At 34.9% G+C, this 15,419-nt stretch overlaps 3 protein-coding genes and 1 long non-coding RNA gene across 5 annotated transcripts; 2 read left to right on the plus strand and 2 right to left on the minus strand.

Moving 5' to 3' along the window:
* Window positions 1-880: 880 nt before the first annotated feature.
* Window positions 881-2,748, minus strand: LOC112735032 (actin-depolymerizing factor 3-like). The gene is made up of 3 exons (XM_025784603.3): window positions 2,143-2,748; window positions 1,394-1,659; window positions 881-1,284 (listed from the first exon to the last, which is right to left on the minus strand). The coding sequence occupies exons 1-3, from the start codon at window positions 2,143-2,145 to the stop codon at window positions 1,134-1,136; spliced, it is 420 nt and encodes a 139-aa protein (XP_025640388.1). The 5' UTR covers window positions 2,146-2,748; the 3' UTR covers window positions 881-1,133.
* Window positions 2,749-4,502: 1,754 nt separating this feature from the next.
* Window positions 4,503-5,379, plus strand: LOC112735034 (uncharacterized). The gene is made up of 2 exons (XM_025784608.3): window positions 4,503-4,984; window positions 5,083-5,379. Exons 1-2 carry the CDS (start codon window positions 4,503-4,505, stop codon window positions 5,255-5,257), a joined length of 657 nt encoding a protein of 218 aa, XP_025640393.1. The 3' UTR covers window positions 5,258-5,379.
* A 255-nt stretch (window positions 5,380-5,634) lies between these two features.
* On the minus strand, window positions 5,635-7,102 carry LOC112735033 (probable inactive poly [ADP-ribose] polymerase SRO2). Of its 2 annotated transcripts, XM_025784605.3 has the most exons (4): window positions 6,710-7,102; window positions 6,297-6,535; window positions 6,086-6,216; window positions 5,635-5,976 (listed from the first exon to the last, which is right to left on the minus strand). In XM_025784605.3, the coding sequence occupies exons 1-4, from the start codon at window positions 7,084-7,086 to the stop codon at window positions 5,866-5,868; spliced, it is 858 nt and encodes a 285-aa protein (XP_025640390.1). In that variant the 5' UTR covers window positions 7,087-7,102; the 3' UTR covers window positions 5,635-5,865. The 2 variants fall into 2 exon arrangements, with proteins under 2 accessions (XP_025640390.1, XP_025640389.1); XM_025784604.3 differs by having other exon boundaries at window positions 5,635-6,216.
* A 7,490-nt stretch (window positions 7,103-14,592) lies between these two features.
* On the plus strand, window positions 14,593-15,419 carry LOC112735035 (uncharacterized). The gene is made up of 2 exons (XR_003168489.3): window positions 14,593-14,919; window positions 15,057-15,419. It is a non-coding gene; the product is annotated as an uncharacterized lncRNA (long non-coding RNA).

Genomic DNA, 15,419 nt, shown 5'->3' on the forward strand with positions numbered 1-15,419 from the left:
AAAGAAAATATTGGTCAATCATATCTGCACTTTGGTGAGGAAAAAATTCAGGCAAGGAGAACATGTAATGGCTATCCCACGTTCCATTATCAGGATTGGAGCGACACGAGATATGATCACACATTGTGAATGATAGCATGTGGGTATGGCCTTATGGCTCACCTTTTGGCCCGAAAGTGCAATCCTACTTTTAACATGGAAAGCATCTCACAACTAGCTATTTGCTCAAAAATTTGGTTCCTTAACTAAGATGTTTAAAGTTCAAATCCTATCCTAGCATGTAAAGCATCTCATAGACGGTAATTTGCTCTAAAGTTGATTACCTGCAACTAACCCGCAACTAAGAAATCCGTTGTTACTTTCGGTGGTAGATACCCTTGGAGCAAAAATTAGATGCTTGCAAGATAATATAAATTAGTAAATAAGAAATAAGAATATTGCATTCCAAATGGCTTGGCTAGTTTGTTACCATGAACTAATGTTATGTCCCCTTGCTGAATGGATTTTGCTGTTTTGTGTATATTGTTTAACATTTAACAATGACAGCTTTGGTAATAAATCCTCTCTCATTAATGTTTTAAGGTCCACATGAGGAGAAATAAACTGGAGCATACCATAAACGAGTCGCACAATAGAACACATACTAAAAGTGACATCATGACAGCAGATCAAAAGACAAAAATAACCGAAAACAATCTTCCACAAGCTCTTTAGCTAAATCTAGTATTTTAAAGCATGGCCATAAACCTTCCAAGAATAATACTCAACCAGAAACATTCCAAGAATCTGTCTACCGGCCCTATCCATACAAGGGAAAGCATATTTCAACCATATGAAGTCATAATGTGAACCCTATTTTCGGTCTCATCACACAAAGCAGTTACAAATTCAGCTAGTAACCATAAGATTAAAATGCCACTCCAAAGCAAACGTTGTATAAAACCACAAATCATGAGACAATAGAACATGCGAATATTGTTAAAAGTGCAATAGACATTATACCACAACTCGGGAAACCGAGACCATAACTGGTCAGCAACCCAGAAACTAAGAATTTCCATAAAAGTAAGTAAGGCCTTAAAGGGGAACACCGGAGCATAGTTCCCATAACAAAGCCTGCTATTTGTAATAGTTTAGTTGGCGCGGCTCTTGATCACCTCAAGATCCATCTCAGAAGGATCAGTTGCTTGCAACTCTACTTGAATCCCATCGAGTTCCCTCTTGAACCTGTCTTTGGAGCTTGCATAAATCATCTTGCTTCTAACCCTTGATGTGTCAGGAGACCTTCAAATAATAAAGGCAGCAAAGGCACACGAAAATCAAATTAATATCAATCAACAACAAAAGCAACCAGCAGGCATATGAACAAACAAACAAGCAAACATCTAATTACCAAGCAATGAAGAAAATCCTGCTCTTGGGGACATTGCCTTCGGTTAAGAACTCGAAATCATATATAGCATAGCGGCACTCATTAGGAGGGAGGCAAGCAGCGAAATCTTCGTAGCCTTGAGCTGGCTCACCAAGCTTCTCCACAATGACTTGCTTCTGATTCTCCTCAATCTTGAAAACTATGAACCTGTGAGTCCTTTTTGTCTTGAGCTCCAAAAACCGCAACTTGCAGTCATCATGGACCGCAATTCCGGAAGCTGCATTTGCCTGAGAGATTGAAAGGCACACCAAAGCAAAGCAATTATGATCAAGCAGATACCCACACGAATCATTACTCACGCATACTTTAATCTTTTTGCCACTTGAGTAGCTAATAGTTCCTCAATGAAAAATAAAATCAAGTGATTTCGATCTTCACCCCTAATTTGATATCCATTCAACAAATTAGAGGGGAAGATTCCGTGGATGAGATCCCAAAGCATGTTATGAATTTTAGGGTTAGCAAGACTAAAATTAGGAACGGAAATCAGTAATCAGATCTGGAAGGGAATGATACAATGATCAGATCGAGGATGTGGAAGAAGCCGATAAGATCAGCAACACAAACGCAAAGTGCCCAAACCGATGATCAAAATATTTACGAATTTCGAAACTAAAAAATAAATAATAAGGAGCTAGCTAGAAAATTGAAGCACTGTGAAAAGAGACAATAAGTGGAAATAGAGGAGAAACGAAGAGGCCAGACCATACCATGGTTGCGTTCGCGTTGCCTTTGAAACTTGACTTGTGTGGCTGAAACTTGAAGAGAGGGAAGTAAAGGAAGGAGAAGATATAGGAATGGATTTGAGATCTCTCTCTCTCTCTCTCAAGCTGCAAAAGGTTGCGTTGATAGTAAGAAGACCAAGAATAAGAGTACCCCAACACTAATTAATTAATTATCCATATTAATGCTGTCCCAAAATTTAATAAATATCTCCAATCTATTTTGTTTAGCTAGCATATTCTCAAAATGTAAAATTTTAATTTTAATATATTTATTGGGTTTTTATTAAAATAAAAATTTAAAATTTTCTGTGAATAATAATTTTAACATATATTTTAAGAATCATGCTAAAATTTATAATTATGCTAAATATATAGTAAAATTAACCACTAAAATAAATTATTAATATAAAATATATTAAAACATAAAATATAAATAAAAAATAAGTTAAATTTATACAAATAAATTGTACTATCTTTTTAATAAATGCAATTCACTGTCTTTAAAAAAATATATAATAATTAATTTAATATCTAACTTTTAATATACATATAATATTTTTATTTGAGAATATATGTTAGCTACCTTTCTTTTATGTGTATATAAACAAAAATGAAGGACACATCCCATTTTTTCACTGCATAATTTAATTTTAATGTAATAACAACAAAAATGTTTTATATACATACATATTTATGTATTATCACTTTAATAAAAATAGTTTTTATTATCATTATATAAATAATTATAAAAAATAATAAAATTAAATAATCGAATAAAATAACTAATATTGTAAGAAAAGTAAGTTTTTTAATAAAATGATAAGTTTTAACTTAACATATATTCTGCTCTTGACTTAATTTCTTTTTTTCGATTGCGAGTATATTAGGCTTGAAGTTGTAAGAATAATAAGTATGGCGGTGGGGATCATTTGATGTGTACTCGATTCACCTGATCCTAATGTGCCTCTGCTGATAGCTTAGTAGCCTCATACAGTCATATGCCTCTCTACTCCACATGAAAATAAATAAATAAATAAATGTTTTCGCTTGATGTTCACTTTGTTTTTTTTTTAATTAAAAATAAAAAGATTTAAATCCACAATCTCTTAAAAGAATATGAAGAGACTATACCATTTGAGTTATAATTTATTGACACTTGATATTCACTTTGTTGTTTTTAAATTTTAATCTAATTTGATTCTATCATATATATATATATATAACTCTTCAGTTTTATTCTTAAATTGAAATAAACTAATGTATATCAACATATTGCAATGCTGAGACAAATTTATACGTAGCAAGATCACGGAAGTATATATTTGGATCAAACTATCAAAGTTGATATAATAAGAAACATGTATATTTTAATAAAAAACAGGCAGGTAGGCGAATTTTTCTTCCATTTGGTTATAATTAAGACTCATCATTTCCTCGTTCTTTAAAACTCTAATACGTACCCTAAAACGTAGGTTATCACTAATTCACTACCTGATGGTTGACAATACTTGACATACCTATTGTTAAAGGGACTCATTTGAATAAGTTAAAAGAGATAGAATGAAGTAACAAATTTTGACTAATGGTTGTGGCGATATTTTAGTTTGTTGAAGAGCATGATAAAAATTTGGGGAAAGAATAAAGTACATGCATGTGAGGTTATGAAAATATATATAAATTATAAATAAAAAAAAACATTGCTCTTTTTGTTTGTGGGATTTCATCATTGAATGAAACCGAAAGAAATAATGGATCGTAGGCTAATATCTTTTTTGCAATCATCAACTCAACTAGTTTCATGTTAGATAGGCCCTGGAGGTCCTTACTTTGACACTTTCCAGCAGAAGTGGAGTGAAAGACAGGGAATGTATGTGTGTATATAACTGTATATATATATATGGAAAAGTAAAGAAGCTTTATTTTCACAGATCTAAATAATTAATTTTAAAAATAAAACTCTTCTCTCTATATATATATTATTGCGTGATGAGGATGTTAAATAATAAAGCATTTGACCGGGTCTGAAGGAAAATTGGTTTTATTATGGAATTTGATAGAAAAGACACGATGGGGCATCCCAAATATAGCATAAGTAAAAACAAAGGCGCACTTATTTGAGAAATTACTAACAATCATATTAGCTGCTACTCATGCATGAGGGGTCAACACACAATAATTAGCGTCTGTTCATTAATTGAATTAAGATTAAATTAATTATTATTATTGTCCTCTTCTCTGTCTCTCAAATTAAAGGGCGGTGGTGCGTGGTAGCATGACGTGGCGGTGGCCGCCGCGGTAAAAGAAATAAAGATAAAGGAAGAAAGGCGCGTGGAGGCGAAATTAAAATGCATGCGAGTATGCAAGATGTAGCAGGGGGAGGAGGAAGTAGTAGTAGGAATGGGAATCAAACACGGAAGGTGATGGTTGTGGCTGATCCAACGAGGGAATCGGCGGCTGCGCTCCAATACGCGCTGTCTCACGCGGTGGTGGATCACGACGAGTTGATCCTCTTGCATGTTGAGAACCCTAATTCGTGGCGCAATACACTCTCAACCATCCTCAAGATGCCTTCATTAGGGAGTACCACCACTGCCTCTTTGGACGTCGGAGGTGGCGGTGCAGCGGCGGAGGGCGAAGGTGGTGCTGTGGATTTTCTCGAGGAGATGAAGCACGCTTGTAAGGCAGCTCAGCCTAAGGTTAATGTGCGCGTGATGAAGGTGGAGATGGATAAAGATAGAGGTACCACAATCCTCTCCCAAAGCAAAACGCAAAAGGTTGATGTCATAGTTATAGGCCAAAAGCGCAATATTACTTCAGCACTGTTAGGGTAATTATCTACCAACTCTTTAATTTAACTTTAATGAGAATTATTTATTATTGGCTTTTGAATGTGTGGAAATTAATTAAGATGATGGATGCATACAGATATAGGAGATCAGGGGGAGGGTCGTCAATGATGAAGGGAGGAAGAATATTAGACACAGCAGAGTATTTGATCCAAAACAGCACTTGCACTTGTGTCGCTGTGCAAAGAAAAGGACAGCAAGGAGGCTATGTTCTCAACACTAAAACCCAGAGAAATTTCTGGCTCTTAGCCTAACAAAACCCTGCTTTTTTTTTTCTTTTTAATTTCGCATCACATTGTTATTATTATGACTTTGTTACGTTGTTCATCATCGCAGGACATATCAATTTCATAACTGATGATAGATTATTTTACTATTTTTTTCTGTAGTTTGCACCAAGTTCATATGCTTATATATAAAATGTAGCATTTTTTTTTTTCTAGAAACCCCGCAAAACACAACGAGTCAATCAATATGAGAGAGACGGAGGTAATAAACTATCCCATTACCTTTAGAAGGCTTACCATGTAATAATAATCTATCCCCATCAATAATTAATAGCTTCCCCCGCAGTCTTATCTCCACTCTCAAAAGGAATATAATCAAGCTTTCTACATAATTGTTGAAGGCATTATATGAAAAACCTCTTTTTCTTTTTCTCTGTGCTTATAAGAAAAGAGAAAATACAATGAATCTTTTTTTCCCTTGTTTTCTATTGCTTAATACAATGAACCCTTCATGTGTATATAAGATCAATGTTTACAAGTATGTAAAATTTTGTTTTTCTCTTGTATTCTTGTTCTTCAACCAATTAAAGAGAATATGTTTGCATAAAACATAACATTTCTGCCGACAAAATAGACTAAAGAAGTTGCAAATTGCCACTGCTTTCTGAAATCACTTCACGCAGCAGTGGGTCTCCAATTATGGATCTCACATCCTTGACCCATAGTTCTCTTGAAATCTTACGTTCCTAAAGGAAGCCACCAGTTAAAAGTGTCAATCACAACAACCAATCCAGGTGATGAATATCCATGAACATGGAAAGCTTGGTAATAATAATGGGAGAATGTTGTTGTTACTTGGTAAAGACGATAACTTCCGAGTAAATAAGACATCTGCAAAGGCTTCAAACGGTTTGAGACTCTTGCCATCAAATTAGGAAACAACACATATTTTGATTGAGGATTTTGTCCCCTGTATACCTGTGGATCTTTATCATAACCAAAAACTAGTTGGCCATAATGTATTAATCAACAAGGAATAATAGGCTTATATAAATTAGCTTCTTACCTTTCATATAAGTATACTTGAAACTAACAATATAATCAGGATGAATGTGTGAATTAATGAAAGCAGGCCATATGATATGTCTTGTAGGTGCTGAAATATCATCAACACCAGTGTCATAATGGATTGAACTAGGGTGGCTCTGATTTGAACCATCAGGAACAGCTTCCACCTTCCCTACTATCACTCTACACAGCATCACGTGTCTCAAACCATTTTCATCTTCCATTGTGCACATTGCACTATTAATCAATAAATCAATCAAATAAGCAAATTTTTCTTTTATTTCTTATTCACAAGTCACACTCCTGTAACAAATTTAAAAAGAAGAAATGAAAATAAAAACACAATCATTCTGCTTTGTCTATATCATATTTGGGAGACATTTACCAAATACAATCTTATCAATAACTTACCTGTCAATGGAATATTTGGCAGAAAATAGGGAAATCCCAACACCATGAGAGTGATTATGATAATGATCATCATGGAATCCAAGAGATACAATCTGTTTGAGGTCATCCAGAGAGCTACCATACCAAGCATACCTCACATTAGGATCCCCACCACACTTGGTTGCTACCGCCTTCGAGAAAATCATAAAGGAGTGCAAACGTGCTTGCCTTGTCAAGCTAGATGCAACATTGTTCTTATGTATAGCCATCACATTAGTAACATTCCCCATGAATCCCATACCCTTTAAGAAACCATTCTTAACTAATTGGTATTCTTCATTCTCAACTTCTAATATGTTCATTAGGCCCTTGCTGACCAAAATATTAATTTGCTCCATGGTTGTATTGTTGATTAAGCTGTGCATTAGACATTTATATGGGCTGGGCTGCCTGGGCATGGGTTTGAGACTTGGGGAACAAGGAACAAGACTCGATAGTATTAAAGGATAATTAGAACACGTCTCTTATTGGCATGCCCCTGGCCCAAGGCAAAGTATTAAAATAACCATTCGATTTACTTTCCCACAAAATTTAAAACTAAAATGAACTAAGTTAATCAAAATGGTAAAAACTGTACAAATTTTCTGTGATTGTTCGTTTCTTTACTTAAAAAATTCCCTCCCAGCTATGAAATACCGAATCAGAATTATATCCATTGCATGTCAGTATGGTGCACTATGCGAAAATCTATCAGTCTATCACCTTCTATTGTGAGCACTCCACGGCCGCATGTAATTCGGTAGGTCGGTGACTAGAATCAAATCAACTGGCTGCCCTCAGAAAATAACAAATACGGCATCCATCCGTTATATATACTTCATCTATTAATGTATTTGAATTTCGAACCATATTAATTTTTTTTAAATTAATGAATCTAAATATAAAATATAAACAAAACAAAAACACTTATTTTAAAAAGGAGTATCGCAATTAGGCGGCTTAAACGTGATATTTTCAAAGAAAAAACACACTAAACCTAAAATTCATAATTTGTTTTAAAGAAATAATATAAATAATAAGATTGTCCTAGTAAAAAAAAAGAACAAAAAAATTAGACAAAATAACCCTAAAAAATACTTTTAAAAGGTCAAAATCTTTTTTTATTTTAAAAAACACTGTCAAAAATAATTTATTAAAAACTAAAATACTAATAAGTTCTACTACACATTCAAATTTTTTTGGCAACAAAGTCCAACCAAATTAGTCTAAAACTAACAAAAATTACTTTTATTATACACAGCGTGTACACACGCGCGTTTCTTGTAAATCCCGAGTAATTAGTGAATAATTAGTTAATAAATTAATTATTAATCAAATAAATTAAAAAATAGAATTTTATGATTTAGTGAGGTAGAACTAATTAAATATAAATTTTGATACTAATTTAAAAAAATTTAGCCCAAAATTAGATCAAATGAACCGAACCGGTTGCACAGGACCCAAAATGGGCCCAAGGCCCAACCCATCAGCCCAACCACATATAAGAAGAGCCAATTCCCTTCTTCCCTTCAGCATAAACACGCTGAAGCAATGCATGGTGAGGAAGGAGAAAGACAAACCCTAACACCATAAATCAAACCTCCATAACTTCTCGCTTCAAGCTTCGATCGCTGATAAACCCCGTTTTGACGGTTTAACTTTTATTGATTTTAAGAGTTTTTATCACCTTTTACCCACATTTATTCAATGAAATAGCATGGTTTTGTGATTGTCTCCTTATTTGTGCTTAGATGTGAAAACATGCTTTTCAACCCTTAATTTGATGGTTTTAATCTCCCTTTGATTCCACTAGATGCCTTGATATGTTTGTTAGTGATTTCAGATTGAAAAGGCTAGGAATGGATCAAAAGAGTGAAGAGGAAAAGCATGCAAAGTGGAGAAATCATGAAAAGTCAAAGAAGTTGAACTCGCCCATGGACGCGCGCGCGCACCTGGCACTTGCGCGCACCTGCGAATCACCCCATGGACGCGTACGCGTGCTGTGCGCGTACGCGTCGGTGCTGGTTTATGATTTTTTAATGAAAACGTGACCAAAGAATTCTCAAGGGTTATGGGGCCCAATTCCAACCAACTTTGGCGCCAAAGATGCTATTTAAAGCCAAGGATTGAAGAGCAAAAGGAGTTAGTTCAATACACACTCATTAGGATTAGTTTAGAGGTAGTTTTAGAGAGAGAAGCTCTCACTTCTCTCTAGGATTAGGATTAGGATTAGTTCTTAGATCTAGGTTTTAATCTTTGCTTTCTTCTACTTCTATCTCTCAATTCCTTGTTGTTACATTCATCTTCTTCTATTCTTTTGTTGTAATTTCCTTTATGTTGTTCTTATATTTTGTTGTAGATCTAGTATTGTTTCTTCTACTTTCTTCCAATTCAATAAAAGGTAATTCATAATAAATGTGTTCATTTGATTAGTTGTTGTTTAATTCATTGCAATTGAGTAGTGTAGATTTACTTTTCTTGCAATTTTACTATGCTTTTCTTTTATGTCTTCCAAGTGTTTGATGAAATGCTTGGTTGGATTTTAGAGTAGAGTTTTATGTTCTTGGCTTGGAAAGGTAACTTAGGAACTCTTGAGTTACTAATGTCCAAGTGATTGATGATCGGGATCCATTGACTCTAGTTCTCACTAATTGAATTAGTGGAGAGTTAGGACTTATGGACTAGGATTGATATAGCTCATTTGACTTTCCTTTACTACGAGTTAGAGGATGATTTAATGAGATTAATCCTTGCCAATTCTCATATTGTGGTTAGTGATTATGATAGAGATCCTTGACTACCAACCCTTGCCAAGACCTTTTTAGCCATTAGTTTACTTTCTTGCCATTTATCTTTCATGCCTCTTATCAAAACCCCAAAAATAACTCACAACCAATAACAAGACACTTCATTACAATTCTTAGGGAGAACGACCCGAGGTTCAATACTTCGGTTTATAAATTTAGGGGTTTGTTTTAGTGACAAACAACTTTTTGTATGAAAGGATTATTGCTTGGTTTAGAAACTATACTTTACAACGAGATTTCATTAGTGAAATTCTAAACCGTCAAAAATCCAATCATCAAAATGGCGCCGTTGCCGGGGAATTGCAATGGTGTTATGTTATTGGTTATTGTATATATGTGAATATTGTGAATAGCTTGATTTTTTTTTGGATTGCTTGCTAGTTAGGACTTTGTTTCATTATTTCTTAGTAGTTTTTGTTTTTATTTTCTCCTTTCACCATGAATTCTCATTTTGGCTATGAGTGTAGTTACAACTATGTTGTAGGTGATGAGAACTATAATGAGAATGTGTATCAAGGATGGGATAACCAAAGGTGGGAGGAGCCATATGCTTATGATCAATCCTCTTGGCAACAACCTCCACCAATGCACTATGAATAAGAGCCATTCTATGATGCATATCAATCAAATGGCTATGGTGAATCTCCTTGTGATTTTCAAGAACCACCACCATATGCCTATGAGTCATATCCGCAACATGAACCTTAACCACACTCACAAGCCTATTTTCAACAAACACCTCCATATGACCATGATCCTTACCCACCATACCAACCTCCTTTTGAACCATATGAGCCATACATGGAACCACAATTCCAAGATTACTACTCCCAAGAACCACCTCAATACACACCACCACCTTACCAAGAAGAACCACCTTCCTATAATGAACCCTTTCTCCAATATGATGAACCCTCCCATCCACCCCAACCTCTAATGGATGAAACCCTCGGTGTTCTTCTTCAAGGACAAGAGAAGATGACAAGGGATGTGCAACAATTCATGACCACCTTAGATGAGGTGGTAAACCGGCTAGCATCCCAACTTTTGGACACTCAAGGAACTCCCATGGCTACATGTGGAGAATCTAAAGAGGAACATAGCATGAAGGAGAGATTGGAAACTCCGGTGGAAAAGGAGGAATCCTACTTTGTGTTAGAACAATTGGAGAAGCCTAGGAGAGATTGAGACATAGAGAGAAGAGAAGAAAGAACCCAAACACTATTCACAACTCAACTTCAAATCCACTTTTCTCACAAACCAGTCAGGCGTTCATCTTGTCTTTTTCTTCATTTCTATATAGCTTTTGTGGTAACTAATTGTGAGAACACAACTTCATTTTTTAATTTATTACTGTTTTCCTGTTTGACGTATAGGGAAAACTTAATCTCAAATTCTAGCGGGATTTTGATCCAAGGTTATGTCGTATAAGGTAAGAGAACTCATTTTCTTTGATTTTTTTCAATTATATGCGAAAACCTAGCTTGAAAATGTGTAATTTTGGTGTAATTAGATTGAGTAGTGTTGCTTGATTGATTTTGTGCTGAATTGGGTGCGTCATTTGATTGGAGGAGGCTCAGCTGAGACTTGGTTGCATTAATTGAAGTTTGGATTTGACCAGAGAGAAAATTCAAGGAATTTGAAAACTGCCGTCAACAAATGTATGAATTTTGGTTTCGGATAAACATTATATAATGCTATGTGAAAATATAGGTTAGATGATCCTATAATATTGTTGAATAATTGATATTGTTTGATTATGGTGTAGTTGAATAATTGAGGTGGAGTGATTGTTGAAATGTTGATATGTTGTAGTATGAATGTGTGGTTTGATTGATTATTGATGTTTGGATGAAAATTGAGTCAGAGGTCGTGATTGAGTGAGTTGCACCCTTGATAAGTATGACGGAATTGATTTAAGTCATATGGATTGTAGAAATGTGTGAATTTGATTGATTAATTATTATTGAATGATAATTGGGTAGGAGGCTGTAATTGGATTAATGTTGGTAAGTTTGACGAGGATTGACGGAGTGAAATATTATATTGATATGTATTGATTGTGTTGTGGTATAATGGGTGAGCTATATGCATCAATTTTAATGTGGTATGATGTTCAACTTGGAACTGATGTAAATTGAAAGTGGTTAATTGAAAAGAATTGGTTGGTTTTGGTTTTGAATAGAATTGCTGTAAATTGAAAATGGTTAATTAATAGAAATTGATTGTTTTGGGTCTTGAATGGCTAAGTTGTAAATTGAAAATTGGGATCGATGATTGAGTGTAGAGGATGCCTAAAATTAAGGGCTATGGATGTTAAAAGAGGTGAATTTGAAAAATGACAAAAATGAATTATGTAGAAAATTTTGGGTAAGTTAATGATTTTAGCCAATTTTAACATGTCATAACTTAGCGTTCGGAGCTTAGAATTGAGTGAAATTAATCTTGAATTAAAATTGGGGATGTGTATTTTAAAACCGTTGAAGAACGGAGAGAAAACAATTTTTGTACCAAAGTTATGGATTTTTGAAGTTCGGACATCGCTGTTGAAAATTCTACAGAATTGCAGAATTTGTACTGTATGTGTGCGCACAAAGATGTGCGTGTGCACACATCTTTTTTCTATAAAATGCTATTTTTTTTACTGTTTTGTCTTCCCGGTAAGCTCGTAATCCCCTGTAACCTCCATATGACATCCGATAACTAATTTTTAAGTTTTGAAAAGAGTATGGATAAATCTAATGAATTGAATTGATTAATTCTCAGATAAACACTTGGTTAACCAGATAAAAATATTATAGGGATGGTGGTTCGTCCTGCTCACAGTGAGGACGGTAGCTTAATCCCACTCACGAAATGATGAGATTAATTATTTAATAAAGGAATGGGATTAGGATTGGTTAAGATTATAATTTTGATAAATTTGATGATGACAGTGAGTTTGATTGATAATGATTATTGATTGGCAAGGTTGTGTATTTTGTCCTGCTTGCATGGCAGGGTCATGGGTTTTGTCCCGCTTACGTTATTGATATTGTGGGGATGGTGGTTCGTCCCTCCCACGATGAAGACGGTGGCTTTGTCCCGCTCACGAATAGTCAAGTTGAAGATGAATAATTTTCTCTCTTATTGCAATAGACAAGTTGAGGATGAAAGATTCTATCTCTCGTTGCAGTGTGAATGTAGAGAAGGTGGAAAGACACTCTCCTTCGTATGTAGAAAGGCAATCTTCTTCGTATTGTTCTCCCATATTTCTCTCTGGTTGCAAGATGGAAAGGCACACTCATTCGAATGTGAAAAGTCACACTCCTTCGTAATTCCTTTGGGAGAAGGTAAAAATGCATTCTCTTTCGTTTATATTCCTCTTGGGGATGCGTAGTAGAAAGACAATGTCCGAGTTAGCTATCAGATGTCTCGGGTTCTGGCACTTTAATCGATAAGTGAGCTCACGACCAGTAGGACAGACATGCATCATGTGCATTTGTTTGCTATTGTTTAAATGTGCATATTTATTTTGGTTTGCCTAACTGTATATTTTTGTCTAATTGCTAATTATAATAATTGTCTTACATGCTCTCTAATTGTATTTGTTTTGTATTAATTGTTATTTGTGATTGATATTACTGAATTGAATACTGAACTGAGTAATTGAATATTGGGAGTAAAGATGATGATGCATTGAGAATAATTGAGGCTAGAGGTAATTAATAGAGTTGAGACTTTAGCAAATTGACCCTTTTTGGGATTAGTTAAGACCCTAGACTTGAACGTCGGTGAAGTTGGAGATTAGGATTGTCTAGTGGATTCATATTTTTTTATATATAGTTTTTATTTGAAACTATTACCCTATTGGAAACCTTCGAGTTCTCACCCGTCGTGGATTTTTTGTTTTTCTGATGCAGGGCGTGATGTACCTCTCTGAGTGTGCAGGATTCTGTTTAGAGATACAAAGAAGACTCTTTTGAAGTTTATTTCGGTTTATTTAGTACTTTCTCCACTTTTAAAAACTTTATTGTATATTTTCTTAGAGGTTTTTATTTGGAGAAATAGGATTTTTATTTTGTATACTTTTTTTGGTTTTGTAATATTTCTAGCTGACCTTTTTTTTCGCGAGTCGAGACTAGTAACTACTATGTATCCTATTTCTGAACTTATATATATATATATATATATTGCTTCTGTATACGGCGTTCACTTGCGTTAACGTGATTTGAGTGTGGCTAACGGCTATTGATTTTGTTAGTCTTTCTTTCATAGGTTCCTAATTATATTATTATTCTTCAAGTATTATGTATGTATCTTTTTTTTATGTGTCGTAATAACTCACCACCTTTTATTTATGACTATAGCATAAAGATTTTGTGGTTGGGTGTTACAATTCTCCTCCCCTTTTTATCCTAAATGACTCCTCCAAAATCCAATTTACAAAATTCAACTATAGGCATGGATCAAGCATAACTGCAATTAATAACATATTAATAGCATTTGGAGTTTTTCAATATTTATCATATTTTCTTTGTATCTTGGACACCATTAATTTTATGCTTAAATCATTATTTTCACAATGCAACTTGATTTTTCTTCCGATGTTAAAGACTTCTTTCATGTATTTATTACTAGTAACATGCAAACTCTAATAAATGTGCAATGTAGCATCTTAAAATATAACCAACTTGGGTAGTTGGGTTGGTCGAGTAGTCAGCTCACTCTCCCACTTAAGCAAGTGTCGGGGATTTAAATCCCACCTTGTGTATGCAGCAACTCATTGACTAGCGGCAGACTCTTAACTAGAGCTCAAATCAACGATGAATTAGTCTTTAGCCTGTTGGATTGGAGGATACCATTAGGCATGGCAATTTTTTCGGCAGGACGGATATCTGCGACGATTTACCCGCCGGAGAACAGGTTTGGAGACCATTTTCACCCCGCAAAGACGGAGACGGGGACCGTATAATAAATAGGACAGGGACAGAGATGGGAGTCCTCGTTCCGTGGGGACCCGTATAATTTCCGTTGTAAGAAATTACTTAAATGCCCTTCCTATATATTAGTTTGTTTCTCTTTGGCCTTTGTAACCCTAAGCCGGCTCACTCCCTCTCAGTGTCACTCACCGATTCACTTCCTCTCTTCTTCGATGAACCCCAATCTCTCCAGTCCACATCTCCTCCATCGTCTGCTGCCCTCTAAACCCCTTTACCGTCGCGATCCTCCTTCTCATTGCTTCCTCATCTCACCCTCAAGGTCATCGCAGGAATCGTCAGTTCGTCACGCACCGCCTAAGACGCCCCTGCCAACGAGAACATCGTCACCATCTTCACGAGAGTGTCGCCATCTTCATGGGAGGGTTGCCGTCTTCACGAGAGCGTTCCTTTCTCTGTCGCAGCAGTGAGCATCAAAGTTCATCTTCTTCCGATTTTATTCTTCTATTCTATTTCTCCGTGTTCAATGAACTTCTTCCTTAAAAAAAAATTCATTAGTTTCTAGGTCATTATAAAATTCATAGACTCTGTTTTGGTTAATAGGTTCAATTTTATACCCTCTTTTGGAGAAAATGGCAGTGAGATGAAAAAGATAATCAATTCCTAAAGAAATGCATTCTTGCTGTTGATGATGATCGAACATGTCTTATGGTATTAAAGATTTTGCTCCAAACATGGCATTATTAGGGTTCAGCTTCTTCCGATCTAATTCTTCTATATTACCAAATTTTATTGTGCTGAATTCTTTTTTATGTTATTGTTTTTTATATATATATAAACATAATATATACTGGTACTAGTTACATTATTGTTCGATGTAAGTTAATTTAATTTGAATCTATATGTTATTTTGTTGTTTGGTTTTTCATGTAACAAATTTTATCATAAGTTTTTGTTTGATGTGCA

The sequence above is a fragment of the Arachis hypogaea genome, chromosome 20, assembly GCF_003086295.3.
Source record: "Arachis hypogaea cultivar Tifrunner chromosome 20, arahy.Tifrunner.gnm2.J5K5, whole genome shotgun sequence".
In the NCBI taxonomy this organism is placed as follows: Eukaryota; Viridiplantae; Streptophyta; class Magnoliopsida; order Fabales; family Fabaceae; genus Arachis; species Arachis hypogaea.